Source organism: Bufo gargarizans, chromosome 2, assembly GCF_014858855.1.
Source record: "Bufo gargarizans isolate SCDJY-AF-19 chromosome 2, ASM1485885v1, whole genome shotgun sequence".
Taxonomy (NCBI): domain Eukaryota; kingdom Metazoa; phylum Chordata; class Amphibia; order Anura; family Bufonidae; genus Bufo; species Bufo gargarizans.
Window position 1 is genome coordinate 15,441,754 of NC_058081.1, and position 19,995 is coordinate 15,461,748.

General features: G+C 45.6%; 1 protein-coding gene across 3 annotated transcripts in view; it reads right to left on the reverse strand.

The window, feature by feature from the left end:
• The window catches only part of LOC122927080, a 216,483-nt gene that overhangs the window by 164,572 nt on the left and 31,916 nt on the right, over nucleotides 1-19,995 (reverse strand). For all 3 annotated transcript variants that reach the window (XM_044278654.1, XM_044278655.1, XM_044278653.1), the window contains exon 5: nucleotides 7,669-7,998. In XM_044278654.1, the coding sequence (XP_044134589.1) occupies nucleotides 7,669-7,998 (330 nt within the window). The remainder of the gene's footprint in view (nucleotides 1-7,668; nucleotides 7,999-19,995) is intronic.

Here is a 19,995-nt window from a genome sequence, read left to right on the forward strand (position 1 = left end):
ATATGGTAACAGAACCAAGTCTACTACATAGATATGGTAACAGAACCAAGATTACTACATAGATGCGGTGGCAGAACCAAGATTACTACATAGAAATGGTAACAGAACCAAGTCTACTACATAGATATGGTAACAGAACCAAGATTACTACATAGATACGGTGGCAGAACCAAGATTACTACATAGATATGGTAACAGAACCAAGATTACTACATAGATATGGTAACAGAACCAAGATTACTACATAGATATGGTAACAGAACCAAGATTACTACATAGATATGGTAACAGAACCAAGTCTACTACATAGATATGGTAACAGAACCAAGATTATTACATAGATATGGTAACAGAACCAAGTCTACTACATAGATATGGTAACAGAACCAAGATTACTACATAGATATTGTAACAGAACCAAGTCTACTACATAGATATGGTAACAGAACCAAGATTACTACATAGATATGGTAACAGAACCAAGTCTACTACATAGATATGGTAACAGAACCAAGTCTACTACATAGATATGGTAACAGAACCAAGTCTACTACATAGATATGGTAACAGAACCAAGTCTACTACATAGATATGGTAACAGAACCAAGTCTACTACATAGATATGGTAACAGAACCAAGATTACTACATAGATACGGTGGCAGAACCAAGATTACTACATAGATATGGTAACAGAACCAAGTCTACTACATAGATATGGTAACAGAACCAAGATTACTACATAGATACGGTGGCAGAACCAAGATTACTACACAGATATGGTAACAGAACCAAGTCTACTACATAGATATGGTAACAGAACCAAGATTACTACATAGATATGGTAACAGAACCAAGATTACTACATAGATATGGTAACAGAACCAAGTCTACTACATAGATATGGTAACAGAACCAAGATTACTACATAGATACGTTCAGAGGTCGAAATAACGCCTGTACAAGCGTCATAGACGCCTGTTCAGCCCATTTTACTCCCTGGAAAAAGTCTAAGGCGTACCGATACGCCTTAGACTTTTCCCTGCCATTCATCAGTGCAGCGAGCGCTGCTGCCTGAAACAACCAATAACAAGGCTCCTTACAGTAAGGAGCTTTGTTATTGGTCAGTTTGAGCCGACTGCCGGAGCTTATGGCACGCCGCTCTGAAGTGAGGAAGGAGGCGCATGATCCTTACTGGCGGGGTAAGTGGCCTTGCTGTGAAATATAGTGGGGGTCCCGGATCTGAGCACCTTGATTTCCTCTCTAATGATGAGTCTGAAGCGCTGCCTCTCCTCCCTGCTGAGTGCGGTACTGAAGACGGCCTCAAAAGAACATCTAGGTGACCGTCTTCACTAGGGTGCTGAGGAGTGTGGAAAAGTGGCTGAGCGCTTCAGACTCCTGCTTATAGAAGTCAGCGGGGGTCCCAGCGCTGGACACGCCAACAGGAGACCTCCATACAACCTCCATAACGGACAGACCTGTCACCCATAGACCTCTATGTCACCTGTCAGCTTTCTTATGAATCAATCAAGGATTCATTGCAGCACGTTCCATCAGACGCTGCTATAAGGATCTGTAACGCGGCGCTGCATGGCGGCACATGGTGCTACAAAGACTGCATGTGGCCATTTAGAGCCTCCAGGACATACAGTCCGTCTGCCAAGCGCATGAAGTCTTCGCTGCAAAACTGTATAATCCAATAACCACAGCGGTGGTGGCAATTTTGTGGCATGAGATGGGGCAACCTGGTCCTGGAAGATAAACTCTCCTTTATAGCAAGATCAAGCATAGCACAAAACAGCCTCTAGATCAGGGATCAGCAACCTCCGGCACTCCAGCTGTTCTGAAACTACAACTCCCAGTATCCTCATTTCACTTCTTTAGGAGTTACAAGAACAGCTGAGCAAGTGTGCATGCTGGGTGTTGTAGTTTCACAGCAGCGCTGGAGTACCAAAGGTTGCTGCACCCTAGATCAGTGGTTATCACTGCGTGATGACATCATCCAGATCCACAACATGTGACTGTGGCGGTGCGAGCACCTGGCACCAGAGGTATGTGCCTACGTCTTTCGCTTGTACCCTTGGCACCAGCATGCACCACCATCCATTGTGTCCTGCTCCGCGCCAGTGCGTCAGGTCTCTTCAGAGTCTACCAACAGCCCCGGTGGCACCGACATACCCACCTGAGAGCTCATCTACAAGGACAAAACTTTGGTGGGCAAACTCCAGTGACCAGAGGCACAGAAACAACAGCAAAAACTAAAGGGATTGTCCCAAGATCAACACTATTTACCCCTCCATACTTGACCCAGAGAACACTAGAACATGGTAACCAAGGTGGGGGCCCCAGTGATCATGTACTTGAAGGGGACATGTCTGTTTTAGTAACGACTTGCATTTCCCATGCAATAACAATTCTGAGGAGTCAATTCTTGTGATTCTATATTGTGCCATTCCTCTATTATTCCTACTAGAACTTATGAACGAATTGCTAGTAGTCTGCAATAAAGGTCCAGCTGGGTGTTACCAGTTGACAGCACTGATTGAATAATGTCAGGCACACCCATCTGGACCTTCACTGCACACTGCCAGCAAGTCATTCATAACTAATAACAGGAATAACAAAGGAATTGTGCAACATAAGGTCATAAGAATAGATGATCCAGGATTGTTATTACATGGAGGGTGCAAGTAGTTACCAAAACAGACAAATCAGGAGAGGTGCGGGGTCCTCTTTAACGACAGGTGATAAATATCGATCTTAGGACAAACCCTTTAAACCTCATAAAATCACTGCAACAGTGACCTCAGTGGTGCCGACCCTCAGAGCAACAGTGACCTCAGTGGTGCCGACCCCCTCAGAGCAACAGTGTCCTCAGTGGTGCCGACCCCCAGAGCAACAGTGACCTCAGTGGTGCCGACCCCCTCAGAGCAACAGTGTCCTCAGTGGTACCGACCCCCTCAGAGCAACAGTGACCTCAGTGGTGCCGACCCCCTCAGAGCAACAGTGACCTCGGTGGTACCGACCCCCTCAGAGCAACAGTGTCCTCAGTGGTACCGACCCCCTCAGAGCAACAGTGTCCTCAGTGGTGCTGACCCCTCAGAGCAACAGTGACCTCAGTGGTGCCGACCCCTCAGAGCAACAGTGACCTCGGTGGTACCGACCCCTCAGTGCAACAGTGACCTCAGTGGTACCGACCCCTCAGCGCAACAGTGTCCTCAGTGGTGCCGACCCCCTCAGCGCAACAGTGTCCTCAGTGGTACCGACCCCCTCAGAGCAACAGTGACCTCGGTGGTACCGACCCCTCAGCGCAACAGTGTCCTCAGTGGTGCCGACCCCCTCAGCGCAACAGTGTCCTCAGTGGTTCCGACCCCCTCAGAGCAACAGTGTCCTCAGTGGTGCCGACCCCTCAGAGCAACAGTGACCTCAGTGGTGCCGACCCCTCAGAGCAACAGTGACCTCGGTGGTACCGACCCCTCAGAGCAAGAGTGACCTCAGTGGTGCCGACCCTCAGAGCAACAGTGACCTCAGTGGTGCCGACCCCTCAGAGCAACAGTGACCTCAGTGGTGCCGACCCCTCAGAGCAACAGTGACCTCGGTGGTACCGACCCCTCAGAGCAAGAGTGACCTCAGTGGTGCCGACCCTCAGTGCAACAGTGACCTCAGTGGTGCCGACCCCTCAGAGCAACAGTGACCTCAGTGGTGCCGACCCCTCAGAGCAACAGTGACCTCAGTGGTACCGACCCCCTCAGAGCAACAGTGTCCTCAGTGGTGCCGACCCCTCAGAGCAACAGTGTCCTCAGTGGTGCCGACCCCTCAGAGCAACAGTGACCTCAGTGGTGCTGACCCCTCAGAGCAACAGTGACCTCGGTGGTACCGACCCCTCAGAGCAAGAGTGACCTCAGTGGTGCCGACCCTCAGAGCAACAGTGACCTCAGTGGTACCGACCCCCTCAGAGCAACAGTGACCTCAGTGGTGCCGACCCCTCAGAGCAACAGTGACCTCAGTGGTGCCGACCCCTCAGAGCAACAGTGACCTCAGTGGTGCCGACCCCTCAGAGCAACAGTGACCTCAGTGGTACCGACCCCTCAGAGCAACAGTGACCTCAGTGGTGCCGACCCTCAGAGCAACAGTGACCTCAGTGGTGCCGACCCCCTCAGAGCAACAGTGACCTCAGTGGTGCTGACCCCCTCAGAGCAACAGTGACCTCAGTGGTGCCAACCCCTCAGCGCAACAGTGACCTCAGTGGTGCCGACCCCCTCAGAGCTACAGTGTCATCAGTGGTGCCTACCCCCTCAGAGGAACAGTGACCTCAGTGGTGCCGACCCCTCAGAGCAACAGTGTCCTCAGTGGTGCCGACCCCTCAGAGCAACAGTGACCTCAGTGGTGCCGACCCCCTCAGAGCTACAGTGTCCTCAGTGGTGCCTATAGATAGTGACAGAACCAAGATTACTACATAGATACAGTATGATGACAGAACCAAGATTACTACATAACTACAGGGTTAGACCCAAGCTTACTACATAGAGATGGCAACAGAACCAAGCTTATTACATAGATACAGTGAAAGAACCAAGATTACTACATAGAAAAAGTACAGTGACAGAACCACGCTTACTACATAGTGATAAAACCAATCTTACTACATAGGGACAGAACCAAGCTTACTACATAGTGATAAAACCAATCTTACTACATAGGGACAGAACCAAGCTTACTACATAGAGATGGCAACAGAACCAAGATTACTACATAGATGTGATGACAGAACCAAGATTACTACATAGATGTGATGACAGAACCAAGATTACTACATAGATGTGATGACAGAACCAAGATTACTACATAGATGTGATGACAGAACCAAGATTACTACATAGATGTGATGACAGAACCAAGATTACTACATAGATATGGATATGGATAACTACATAGATATGGTAACAGAACCAAGCTTACTATACAGATACAATGACAGAACAAAGGTTACTACATAGATACAGTGACAAAGCCAAGCTTACTACACAGATACAATGACAGAATCAAGGTTACTACATAGATACATTGACAGAACTAAGATTACTACATAGATACGTTGACATAACTAAGATTACTACATAGATACGGTGATAGAACCGAGTCTACTACATAGAGATGGCAACAGAACCAAGATTACTACATAGATTCAGTATGATGACAGAACCAAGATTACTACATAACTACAGGGATAGACCCAAGCTTACTACATAGAGATGGCAACAGAACCAAGATTACTACATAGAAAAAGAACAGTGACAGAACCACGCTTACTACATAGTGATAGAACCAATCTTACTACATAGTGACAGAACCACGCTTACTACATAGTGATAGAACCAATCTTACTACATAGTGACAGAACCACGCTTACTACATAGTGATAGAACCAATCTTACTACATAGTGACAGAACCACGCTTACTACATAGTGATAGAACCAATCTTACTACATAGTGACAGAACCACGCTTACTACATAGTGATGGCAACAGAACAAAGATTGCTACATAGATGTGATGACAGAACCAAGATTACTACATAGCTGTGATGACAGAACCAAGATTACTACATAGATGTGATGACAGAACCAAGATTACTACATAGATGTGATGACAGAACCAAGATTACTACATAGATGTGATGACAGAACCAAGATTACTACATAGATGTGATGACAGAACCAAGATTACTACATAGATGTGATGACAGAACCAAGATTGCTACATAGAAAAAGTACAATGACAGAACCACATTTGCTACATAGTATCAGAACCAAGTCTACTACATAGATACGGTGATAGAACCAAGCTTACTACATAGATACGGTGATAGAACCAAGCTTACTACATAGATACGGTGATAGAACCAAGCTTACTACATAGATGTGGTGACAGAACCAAGTTTTTTTTATAGAAATGGTAACAGAACAAATAACTATTGACTTAAACACTTTTTTTAAGACATGTTCCTATTAGTTTTTTAAAAGTTCTAATGAGGGTTTATGAGGTCAAGAAGTCACAGATAAGAGCTACACATTAGCCATCTGATGATGGGATTCAAAGAAAACACAACGTGACAGCTTGAAAAGAAGACTGATTTTTAACTGTTGAATCTCAAAAATGCCGGAGCATTTTTAATAAAGACTCAATGAAATCTTTTTTTTTTTAGCCCTAAAAGGAGTAAATTGCAATTAGAAAAAAAATGTAAACGCCCTGAAGGTGTCCATAGCATAGCTCTGAGTAGCATTAGTAAGTCTGCCCCTTAATGAGAGAGGTTATACATGGCAGTGCGGCCACACTTCGCTCCTCATTGATGTGCGGACTGTGATGGGTGGTTCTAGCTTTTCAAATGGGGCCAGATTTCTGCATAATCATCTCACCGGGCATAGAGAATCAAGAAGGAAACGGAGGGACTGGCAGAGGAAGCAGGAGAGCAAGAGAGCACAGTGTGTCTAGAGCCTGCCCTCAGTGCACTTAGCTTCTCATTTACATAAGTATTAAAAAGTACTTTTTTCTCCCGGATGAAGCAACAGATCCCTAAGTGCAAGGTATTATTTCATGCAGCTGAACGAGGCCTTCAAGGCCGCTTGGCTGTTTTATCAGTTAATACACCCCTACTTTTTTTTTTCCAAATATGTTAGACTAAAGGAAGAGTTCACATATCTGTTTAACTTTCCGTTCTTCTGTCAGAATAACTGAAAAGATAAAAAATAAAAAAACAGGATCCTGTAAAAAAATTAATAAAAAAAGATCCTGTCCGCAGACGGAAATGGCTAAAGCAAATGCAAATGTGCATAACTGATGCACAGGATTCTTTTTTTTTTTGTTACAGAATTTCTTTTTTACTTGACGTATCAGAAATGGAAAATGAAGCAGAGATGTGAACTGTCCCTAGATTCTTGTATTTATTTTTTGGGATAGGGGTATGTGTTCTTTTCAGTTTTTTTATGAATAGTGCAGATTTTTTCATATTGTGTTTATACACAAATTATGTTTTTTTTTTGTTTTTTTTTTTACAATTTTAGACTTGGTTAGGAAAAAAAGGGATTTTTTTTACATTTTAAGCTATATTTTCTAGTAATAATATATCACACTAAAATAGTTTTTTTTTGTGTTCATCATTGTCTACCATCAAGTTTCATATACAGTTTAAGCATTTTCTGACTTGACAGTAAATATATTAAATACACAATTGTAGCCACTAAAATTAACTTTACCCCATCCTTCAAAAGGTCAGAAAAATCTTCAGATTTTTTTATTTTTGACACATTTGGGCATATAATGCTGCCTTTGGATAGAGCCACTAACCCCCTCTTAGTCTCAGCAATCCAGTGATCATGTGACCTGTCACATGACCCCCCAGACAAGAAAACTGCCTTAATTCTATACACAATGCTCATTGAGTGGTGAAAACTGTTTCAGTCTTCTCTCCAGGGTTTCTTGGCAGTCAACAACTACCATGACAATATGTCACCTTGCTGTAGAGAAACCCATTTGGTGGAGGTCTGTGAGGGACTAAAAGAATAATCTAAAGACAATCTGCTTGTAGTCCATGTAGAGTAGGTGGAGGAGATAGTACAGTAGATCTTTATGGTGACTGACAGGACTATAAGATGCAGATTATGATTTCTTACCTTCCTTTAGCTCCTGCTGGAGCTCTTCTCGGACCTTCTTCTCATCTATGTCCTCCAGAATAGCTAGTGTCACCTCAGCCCCATAGGCATATTTGTAATATGTATTGATCAGACCAGCAATGTGTTCTGGATTCTTTCCAGTCAGTTCATTTTTTGGAATATTTTCATATTCATATTCTTCTCTGGCTTCCCAGACACTCAGATTCTTTATGAATCTCTGGAAACTTGACTCCTCCAGCTTCTTCAGAGTCCTTATCAGGACCTCCTGTAATGTCAGCCCCATTCTTAAAATAGGGTTGGGTGGTTTCTGGTGTTGCTTCCCTTCTTCCTCTGAGAAAATGAACATTTTTATCAGATGTGTTTACTCTAAATATATCAGTATTTTATAAAAAAAAAAATAACTTGTAAAAATCCAACAATATTATACAGTATACAGGTTCACATCACAATTTACCATCCTGCAGACATGTTATTTTCTTTCTTTTTTTTTCATTTTGTCTTTTTCATATAAAACAAAGTAACATCATTCAAGAACAAAAATTTAACAGCATGTTTCTCCTCTACATTTCCCAATCACCCCCCCAATCTCCAAAAAAGCCAAAAAGCAAAGAAAAAAGTTATTTCCTTAATCATCATTAGCGATGTCGCGAACATAAAATTTTCCGTTCGTGAACGCCGAACGCGAATTTCTGCAAATGTTCACGAACGGGCGAACCGCCATAAACTTTAATAGACAGGCGAATTATAAAACACACAGGGACTCTTTCTAGCCACAATAGTGATGGAAAAGTTGTTTCAAGGGGACTAACACCTGGACTGCGGCATGCCGGAGGGGGATCCATGGCAAAACTCCCATGGAAAATGACATAGTTTACGCAGAGTTGGGTTTTAATCCATAAAGGGCATAAATCACCTAACAATCCAATTTTATTTTGAACAACGTGGTTTAAAACATCCAGTGTGTGTATATGATCAGGTATGATGTTGTATTGATCAGGCAGTGTAAGGGTTACGCCCGCTTCGCAGACATTGACAGACCAAACTCCTCTTTTAATGCACCGCAAACAACCGCAAACTTCCCATTTGCACAAGGTTGGATACCAAGCTAGCCATGTCCCGCTGATGTCATTGAAGGTTTCTTCCTCCACCCGGCCACGTACAACACCAAGGGTCCCCGAAAGGTGAATTGAATTGATTTTTCAAACGGGGAGATGGTTAAAAAAACGCTGGCTCCCTCCCCTTTGTTTGAATCCACGGTCACTGCGTCTGCGCCGTGCAATTTACTGTCCCACCCGATATGAGTGGTATTTCCTGTAGTTCTCTCTTCTCATCAGTTTAATCCCTGTTACGTCCCCAATTTGGGGTCCATTTATTAAATTGAATTTTTTTTTTATCTAAAAGGTATTTGAGTGAGTGACACCCTGTAACTGTATAAGTGGAGGCCTAGCCAGTAGCCACAATACAGTCTGTGTGGGCCTGACACACACGGGCTTGCAAATGGGATTATATCACAGAAAAATATTAAATATAATTTTTTTTTATCTGCGAGGTATTTGTGAGTGAGTGACACCCTGTAACGGTATAAGTGGAGGTCTAGCCACCTGTATGAGTGGTGTGCACACAGTGCTGTCTGTGACTGAGCCTGCAGCCTCTCACACACGGGCAGCCAGGCAACTGCAATATATGTATATATAAAAAATAAAAAAAAAGCACACTGATGTACCAGCCCTGAAAAGGGCTTTTTGGGGTGCTGTCTGGACGCTGTCCTCACAGCAGATGAGTCTGTGGACACAGAACACTGCCCTAGCTAACGCTTTCCCTATTGAATCAGCAGCAGCAGCACTGTCCCTCCTCTCTCTGTGAATGCAGATTCCGAATGAATCTAAAATGGATGCTGTCCAGGAGGTGGGAGGGTCTGGGAGGGAGGGTCTGCTGCTGATTGGCTGGAATGTGTCTGCTGACTGTGAGGTAGAGGGTCAAAGTTTACTCAATGATGATGTATAGGGGGCGGACTGAACTTCGCATATGTTCGCCCGCCGCAGCGAACGCGAACAAGCTATGTTCGCCGGGAACTATTCGCCGGCGAACTATTCGGGCCATCTCTAATCAACATATGTAATATAACATAGTAGATGTGGACCCACTGTGCCACAGAATGGCTTTGGCTTGGGGCTACTCCTAAGGGCTTTGTTTTAGTGGCCTTCCAGGTAATCCCTCTACAAGGATCTGATCTTCACTGCAGGGGAACCATCAGGCCACTATCTCCACAAGTAGTCTCCGTTTAGCAACAGCTTACCTACAATATGTGGGTCAAAATGGATTGGTGTGTGGTACCAAAGGAGAAGTGCAAAATCCTAGTCAGTGGACATGCCAAGGTCAGGGCAGGCAGAGTATGTTGCATCCAGTTAACATTCTAAAGATTTGGGCAGACAGCACCAGGTCAATACAGGAGTCAGGCAGAAGTCAGGTCACACAGTGGAGGATCAAACACAGTAAACAGGCAGAGGTTTCACATGGCAAATCAGAATGTAAAATAGTTCACCTTCACAGAAACTAGCAAAGTTACAGTACCTAAAGCTTAGGCACCCTCACACAGGGAAAGCATCCATTTAAACAAGGATCTGAGTCAAACATAACCCCAAACCAGAAGGTGTGCTGGCTAAGGGTTATGGTAGTGCCACACATTGTGAGGGACATAATTACTAATTTGCCTCCCCCTCATCAGACTCTGCCCTCTCCAATCTATCATGAATGCAGCAGCCAGGCTGATCTATCTGTCTAGCCGTTAATCAGATGCCTCTGCCAGTCATTGCACTGGCTGCCCATACAGGACAGGATTCAATTTAAACTACATGTCTTCCCTTATTTCTGTCTACCATCCTACCCGTTCCCTCCATTCAGCCAATGACTTATGACACCATAATCCAAATATCTCACTCCTGTCTCCAACATTCATAACATCCACAGTTTTAGGCGCTCCATAAAAACATATATTTTTAGGTTAGCCTATAGCATCTCCTGATCTAACTCTCCTCAATTCACCGCCCTCCACTCTCCCTTCAGCATCATTGTTCGGACCTGATCCATCAGTATCCACACCCCTGTACTCAGAGGCCCTACAGATATCGGCTAGTGACGGCTCAGGCAGCTTTATATCTACTCCCCTATTGTGTTAAGATGGTCGGACCATTGCACAAATCAAGCACTTATTATCTTTTGTGACTCCTCCATCTCCTCATAGATTGTAAGCTCTTGTGAGCAGGACCCTCATTCCTTGTGTTTCAGTTGTTTAACTGTTTGCTGCTATTTATGACTCTGTTTGTACATGAACCCCCTGATTGTAAAGTGGTGCGGAATATGTTGGCGCTATATAAGATTATTTTTATTATTATTTGACACTTTAGAGGATTTTCTGTAGAAACCAGACTGTAATTGGTCAATAACAGAATAAGCAGAGGTAGAGCATGAGTAGATCAGGGTTTCAGAAGTTTATAGATGAAAGTGAATCAAGGACAAATTCATCTAACGGATGAACTGGTGCAACTGGTAAGTGTCCAAGTTCTCCACCAGCTGAGGCTGCTAATGACACATATGATATTTGCTTCTTCTGATTTCCACAATTTATTTATTTTTTATTAGCTTTTGGAATATTGAGAATAACGTTTTGGGGAGATAACTATATTCTTCACTTTTTGTATGCAGAGGAGGAGAGCTCCATGTGGAGAAATGGGCACAGGTCACATTTACACTTACCAGGTTCTTCTAATGCTGATGAAGCACCTATAACTGGAAGGACATGTTTTATATTCTTAGTCGGCTGATGGTTGTGGCTTTTTGTCATAGAGACAAGAAACACAAGAATCAGAAAGGGGGGACAAGGATCAATGACTTAATAGTTTACTTGAGATGAAGATAATGTTATTGATTTCAGGGACAAGAATGATGAGGATAATAGTTTAGGTTCTGTTTATACCATGCATTGTTTTAAATGTGGTATGATCCTAATCTTATTGTGTCTGAGAACGTCTCCATGAATAATAACAATATGAGGAAGGTGAAAACTGGCACTTTATTGCAGGGGCCACCAGGTCAAAAGATACCAGTGTGTGGAACCAAGTGAAAAGGCAGAAGTGTGGTCAGAGGGCAAGCTGAAGGCAGAGTTCATGTAACATGGTAAACTGACAATGGGTCAAGGCAGGAGGCACAGGGTAAATAAGGTGACCAGGCAGAGGTCAGAGGTTTGTGAAATATGATAAACCGACAATGAGTGAGGGCAGAAGGTGCAAGGTCAACAAAGTGACCAAGTAGAGGTCAAAATTTGTGTAACAGGGTCAATATTTTGATCAGGCAGAGACCAGGACTGGTGCCACAGCATGGTAGATCAAAACATACAATAGTGCACCTTTGCAGGACTAGAAAAGCTAAGAACTGTGCTCAAGCACTGTCTCATAAAAGATGGTGCCTTACTGTATATACCCCAGGGAACATTAACACTGCCAAGCATGCTAAGGGATCGAGAACCAGGATCCAGGTAGAGAATGTCGTGAGGAGCCAGCAGTGTGAAGCAGTGGAGACACCGAGTACTCCAGCAGCCATCCCCACCAGGAGAGAGGAGTTGTCTAAAGTCATGGACCACCTGCATTACAGCGTGTATCTCACACAATTTATTTTAACAAAAAAATATATAAAAGAAAGTTTCAGTACAAACTGTACTAATTACATCAATGTTTTACCTCTGTGAAAAATGTATACTTCTACTGAGTTAAAGTCTGGAATAATCACTACTGTCTTACATTAGGTGTAACTTCAGAAAAAAGCTGACGACTCAGCTATTGGCCAGACATGTGGAGATATATTTGCTACAGAGGACAGTATAATATATGTATATATATATATATATATATATATATATATATATAGAAATCAATTAACTAGATCGACACCACCTGGTGCTTGCACGTGTGTACCTCCTAAATATGTACACATTCAGGAGGATGCCCTGAAGAAGCTAACGCGAAACGTGCGTGGAGGACCACGCCAGACAGCGACAGCCCACACACACGCAGCGAGATATCGGGTAAGAGAGAGATCTTATATGTGCCATTTACATCGGCTACACCTGCATCGCATATGTTAGACAGTTATTGTGATAGATACTGGGTTTTAGACATGTGCTATGTAGATCCTGAATACCGTTGCTGTAGATATGATAGGTTATTCCTATAAATGCTATACCATGGAATCTGTGTGAGCTGCCGCTGTGGGCACTTTGTATAGTCTCTACAGATTTGTATTTATATGTATGTTTTTATGTCTAATACATTTTTGATATTTTGGGTATTTTGTGGTACCTGTTCTCTTTGTTGTTATATATATAAATATATTAACACTACAGAGGACAGTATACTGTATATATACTACAGAAAACAGTATAAGATATATATATATATATATATATATATATATATATATATATTATATATTACAGAGGACAGTATACTGTATATACTACAGAGGGATCTGGATAGATTGGAGGCTTGGGCAGATAAGTGGCAGATGAGGTTTAATACTGACAAATTGTCACGGACGGTGTACAGGAAACAAGACAAAGCAACATGCATATATGACTAACTGGATCCAAAGCTAAGGAACCAAAAGGGAGACCCCTGCACAAGACCTGGCACTTTCCCTGGCTGCTCAGCCTATGCAAAGATCCCAAAGGTGGATGGTTGCATATCCACGTACCTCGACTATATAACCCCTGAACACCCTACAATAGTGAGGGGACACGACCATCGGCTCCCTACACCAGACACGGAGGGAGTCAGGGTCACCTGGGATCCAGCAAACAGAAAATAACAGATAAATGTACAGCACTTAACTTTGTAGCAGACTGGGAAACAGGATCAGCATGCACACACACTCCAGGAAGAAGTATAAGCCGCCCAGTAATGCATTATGGGGCGGAATTTAAAGGGATGCAATCAGACCAACTACATGACAGCTGAGAGAGGCTAACGAGATGAGGAACTGTACACCACAACAAAGAAAACTCAAGGAGGAGGTTCTGAAAGGCTTCTGTCAGAGCTTCTCAGCTGTCTGGTTGTGACAGTACCCCTCCCTCTACGAGTGGACTCCGGACACTCAGAACCCACCTTCTCAGGATAGGACCTATGGAAAGCCCTGATGAGACGAGAGGCCTTAATGTCCGTCACTGGGACCCACATCCTCTCCTCAGGACCATAACCCTCCCAATGAACAAGGTACTGGAGAGAACCGCGGACAAGACGAGAATCCACAATCCTAGAGACCTGAAAGTCAAGATTCCCATCAGCCATAATCGGGGGAGGAGGCAAAGGCGAGTGTACAATGGGTTGAACATAAGGTTTCAATAAAGACTTATGAAAAACATTATGGATCTTCCAAGTCTGAGGAAGATCAAGACGGTAGGCAACAGGATTGATGACAGACAGTATTTTGTAAGGCCCAATAAACCTAGGACCAAACTTCCAGGAGGGAACCTTCAATTTGATATTCTTGGTAGAACACCACACCAGATCACCAACATTCAGGTCCGGACCAAGCACACGTCTCTTATCTGCCACACGCTTATATCTCTCACTCATGCTCTTTAGATTATCCTGAATCTTTTGCCAAATAGATGACAAAGACGAGGAGAATCTGTCCTCATCAGGTAAACCAGAAGACCCCTCTCCCAAGAAAGTCCCAAACTGCGGATGAAACCCATATGCACCAAAAAATGGTGACTTATCAGAGGACTCCTGACGACGGTTATTTAAAGCAAACTCAGCAAGGGACAAAAAAGAACACCAATCCTCCTGATTCTCTGCCACAAAACAGCACAGATATGTCTCCAGATTCTGATTGACGCACTCCGTCTGGCCATTCGACTGCGGGTGGAAAGCAGAAGAGAATGACAACCGAACCCCCAAGCGAGAACAGAAAGCCATCCAGAATCTGGAAACAAACTGCGTGCCCCTATCAGAGACTATGTCTGAAGGAATACCATGCAATTTGACAATGTGATCAATAAATGCCTGCGCCAACGTCTTAGCATTGGGCAAACCAGGAAAAGGGATGAAATGCACCATTTTGCTAAAACGGTCCACCACCACCAGAATCACAGTCTTCCCCGAGGAACGAGGCAGGTCCGTTATGAAGTCCATGGACAGATGTGTCCAAGGACGGGAAGGAATGGGTAAGGGAAGGAGAGGACCTGACGGCCGTGAATGAGGGACTTTGGCACAAGCGCAAGTCTCGCAGGCTGCCACAAAACCCTCAACCGACTTACGAAGCGAGGGCCACCAGAATCTCCGAGCGATGAGATCCAGTGTGGCTCTTGCCCCCGGGTGCCCAGCAAGGACCGTATCGTGGTGTTCCTTAAAATTCTGGTGTCTTAAAGCGAGAGGCACAAACAACCTCCCAGGAGGACAAAGATCAGGAGCCTCTGACTGGGCTGCCTGCGCCTCTGCCTCCAATTCAGAAAAAAGAGCAGAGACCACCACACCTTCAGCCAAAATGGGACCCGGGTCTTCAAAATTCCCGCCTCCCAGAAAACAACGTGACAGGGCATCTGCCTTCACATTCTTAACCCCAGGGCGGAACGTGACAACAAAATTAAATCTTGAAAAGAACAAAGACCATCTGGCCTGTCTCGGGTTCAGACGCTTGGCTGACTCCAAGTAGGCCAGATTTTTATGGTCAGTAAACACGGTAATAGGGTGTCTGGCTCCCTCTAGCCAATGGCGCCATTCCTCAAAAGCCAACTTGATGGCCAACAATTCCCTATCTCCCACATCGTAATTTCTCTCTGCGGAGGAGAGTTTTTTCGAGAAAAAGGCACACGGTCGCCATTTGGCAGGAGAGGAACCCTGAGACAAGACCGCACCCACACCCACCTCAGAAGCATCAACCTCAACTATGAAGGGTAAAGAAATATCAGGTTGCACTAATATGGGAGCGGAAGCAAAACTCTCCTTGATATTAGAAAAAGCCTTACGCGCCTCTACCGACCAAGAAGAAAAATCTACCCCCTTTCTGGTCATATCAGTGAGTGGTTTAACAATAGAGGAATAATTCAAAATAAACCTCCTGTAATAATTGGCAAAGCCCAAAAAACGCATCAGCGCCTTCTGATTCTCAGGAAGCTCCCACTCAAGCACAGCGTGGACCTTCTCGGAGTCCATGCGAAAACCAGAAGCGGAGAGAAGAAACCCCAGAAATTGAATTTCTGGAACCGCAAACACACATTTTTCCAGTTTTGCATATAATTTATTCTCCCGCAGAATGAGCAAGACCTGACGTAAATGTTCCTTATGAGTTTTTAAATCAGGAGAAAAAATCTAAATGTCATCCAAATGCACTAATTCAAATTTTCCCATCAAATGATAAAAAATGCTGTTCACGAAATGTTGAAAAACGTCTGGGGCATTCATCAAACCAAAAGGCATAACTAAATTTTCAAAATGGCCCTCAGGGGTATTGAAGGCCGTCTTCCATTCGTCTCCTTCTCTGACCCTGACCAGGTTGTATGCCCCTCTTAGATCTAATTTGGAAAAGACTTTAGCCCCAACAACCTGGTTAAACAGGTCCGGGATCAGAGGAAGCGGATAAGGGTCACGAATAGTGATACTGTTCAGCTCCCTGAAATCCAGACAAGGTCTTAAAGAACCATCTTTTTTCTTAACAAAAGAAAAAACCAGCGGCAACAGGTGACTTTGAGGGTCGTATGTGTCCTTTTCTCAGACTCTCAGAGATATAAGCACGCATAGCGATCCTTTCAGGTTGGGAAAGATTGTATAAACGAGATTTAGGCAGCTTGGCGTCTGGGATGAGATTAATAGGGCAATCGTACTTCCTGTGCGGGGGAAAATCCTGAACTCCACTCTCAGAGAAGACATCCGAAAATTCAGAGAGAAAAGATGGTACAGTCTTAGTAGCAACCTCAGAAACAGATGTCGTGAGGCAATTCTCTCTGCAAAAGTCACTCCAACCATTTATTTTGCCTCGCTTGGCAATCAATGGTGGGATTATGTTTAGTGAGCCAGGGTAGCCCCAACACTAGAGGAGTAGGCAAACCGCTAAGGACGAAACATGACACATCCTCAACATGAGCATCACTCACAATTAAACGGATATTGTGAACTATGCCCTTTAATGATTTCTGAGAAAGTGGAGCGGAATCAATAGCAAAAACAGGAATATCCTTTCCCAAAGTGCACACCTGGAAACCATGAGTTATTGCAAATTGATTATCAATGAGTTTGACCGCTGCTCCACTATCCACAAAAATCTCACAAAAAATGCTCTTGCTCTCTAGCGCCACCCTAGCAGGCAGGACAAAACGGGAACTACAAGCAAACGGAAAACCTTCAATTTCCGCCTCAACCCTGCCAATAGTAACAGACGGAACATTTTTAAAAGATTTTTTCCTCTTTGTTTCTTTATTACTGTCATGGAACCATGAACCAGACGTACAACAAGAGATAAGTGGAAAATAAGAAGGTTTTATTGAAGAGCAAGCCGTAGCAAAGTCCGAACGGATGGCTAAACCGAAGCAGGGTCTTGCGGAGACAGAGGTCAGGAACCAGAAGGGTAGTCAGACGAAGCCAGGAACAGGAACCAACGGGGTAGTCAGACGAAGCCGGAATCAGGAACCAACGGGGTAGTCAGACGAAGCCGGAATCAGGAACCAACGGGGTAGTCAGACGAAGCCGGAATCAGGAACCAACGGGGTAGTCAGACGAGGCCAGGATCAGGAACCAGAAGCAGCAGCAGTCTTGGAAGCATGTGAACACAGGAGGACCAAGCAAGGAACTGAAGCCACAGACCTCCTATATATATGAGCTAGGCATCCAGCTCCTCCCAGTGGGAAGGAGGAGCCGCAGGGTGGGAGGCTACAAGAAAACCCAGAAACAAAGATGGCCGCCAGCACATGTCAAACGAAGGGAACAGCAAGGAGGTAAGACCATGACAGTACCTCCCCCTCAAGGGCCCCTCCTCCGCGGAGTAAGGAATGGTTTCTGAGGGAAGCGTGCGTGGAAGGCTCGGAGCAAGACCGGAGCATGGACATCTGCGGAGGGAACCCAGGAACGCTCCTCTGGACCATAACCACGCCAATGGACCAAAAACTGCACCCGGCCGCGGACCAGGCGTGAGTCCAGGATATTGCTCACCTCATACTCCTCACGATTGCCCACTTGGACCGGACGAGGCCGAGGAATCGAGGAAGTGAAACGATTACACACCAGTGGCTTCAACAGGGAGACATGAAACACGTTGGAGATCCGCATGCCAGGAGGAAGCGCAAGGGCATAGGCTACCGGGTTTACCCTGCGAAGCACTCGGAAGGGACCAACAAAGCGAGGCGCCAGCTTGGGAGTGGGCACTCGAAGGTTGAGGTTGCGGGTGGACAACCATACGCGGTCTCCGACCTGGTAGGAAGGAGCGGGCGCTCGTCTGCGATCAGCCTGGAGTTTCTGGCGCTGCGCAGAGACCTCAAGGGACCTCTGGATCTGTACCCAAGAAGCACGTAGGACGGAAAGGTGATCCTCCACAGCCGGAATATCCTGGGGAGAGAATACCTCCGGTAACACGGCAGGTTGGAACCCATAATTGGCCATGAAGGGAGACGTCCCAGAGGAAGAGTTCACCGCCGTGTTCCTGGCAAACTCAGCCCAAGGCAGGAGGTCAACCCAATTGTCTTGGTGATCGGAGACATAGCAACGAAGGAATTGCTCCAAGGCCTGATTGGATCGTTCTGCGGCCCCATTGGACTGAGGGTGGTAGGCCGAGGAGAAAGAGAGATGAATCCCCAACTGGGAGCAAAAGGCGCGCCAGAACCTGGACACAAACTGACTCCCCCGATCCGACACAATCTCCTTGGGCAAACCGTGCAACCGGAAGACCTCCCTGGCAAAAATCGAGGCCAACTCTTGTGCAGAGGGTAACTTCTTGAGAGGAACACAGTGGCACATTTTGGAAAACCGATCCACAATCATGAGAATGACCGTATGGCCTCAGGATGCAGGGAGGTCCACAATGAAATCCATCCCCAGGTGTGACCATGGACGCTCCCCGGTGGCTATGGGTTGCAAAAGGCCCAACGGAAGGTGCCGAGGGGACTTACTCTGGGCACAAACGGAGCATGCCGCTACATATGCGGCGATGTCGGAACGTAGAGAAGGCCACCAGAACAGACGTGAAACCGCCCAGGACAGCTGATTCTTTCCAGGGTGCCCCGCGGCCTTGGAGTTATGGTAGGTTCGCAACAACCGAGTGCGCAACTCCTCAGGCACAAAACATCTGACGTTGGGTCTCCCAGAGGGAGCACCAGATTGAGCCGCCAAAATCTGCTCACCCAGAGGAGAAGTCAGGCTGGTGCGAATAGCGGCCAGGATCTGATTCGGGGGTATGACCGTAGTCGGAATCGACTCCTCCCCGGACAGCTCGGAGTACTGCCGTGATAAGGCATCCGCTCTGATGTTCTTGGAGCCGGGTAGGTAGGAGACCACGTAATTAAAACGTGACAAGAACAGAGCCCATCTGGCCTGACGTGGTGTCAATCTCTTGGCCTCAGAAAGGTAGGTCAGATTCTTGTGGTCCGTCAGGATGAGAACCGGAACCACCGAGCCCTCGAGCAAGTGCCTCCATTCTTTAAGGGCCTGCACGATGGCCAATAACTCCCTGTCACCAATCTGATAGTTGCACTCCGCGGAAGACAGTTTCCGGGAGTAAAACCCACAAGGAAGCAGAGGACCCTCTGGTGTTCTACGCTGAGACAGGAGGGCGCCTACTCCCGTCTCAGACGCGTCCACCTCGAGGACAAAAGGCAACCCAGGGTTGGGATGCGACAGAATCGGAGCCGACACAAAGGCGGACTTTAGAGCCTCAAAAGCTCGGATGGCCTCGAGCGGCCAGACCTGCGGATTACTGCCCTTCCTGGTCAGATCCGTGAGAGGCTTGGCTAGCATAGAAAAGTCCCTGATGAACTTCCGATAATAATTGGCGAAGCCCAAAAAGCGCTGCAGGGCACGGAGACCACTGGGCTGGGGCCACTGTAAGACAGCCGAAACCTTCTCAGGATCCATGGAGAACCCCTCAGCGGAAATGATGTAACCTAAGAAGGTTACCTGGGATCGGTGAAATTCGCATTTCTCAAGCTTACCGAACAGCCTGTTCTCTCGTAACCGTTGCAACACTCGTCTGACATCCATAATGTGGGCCTCCATGGATTCAGAATATACCAAGATGTCATCCAAATAGACCACCACACACTGCTGCAACAGGTCACGGAAAACATCGTTG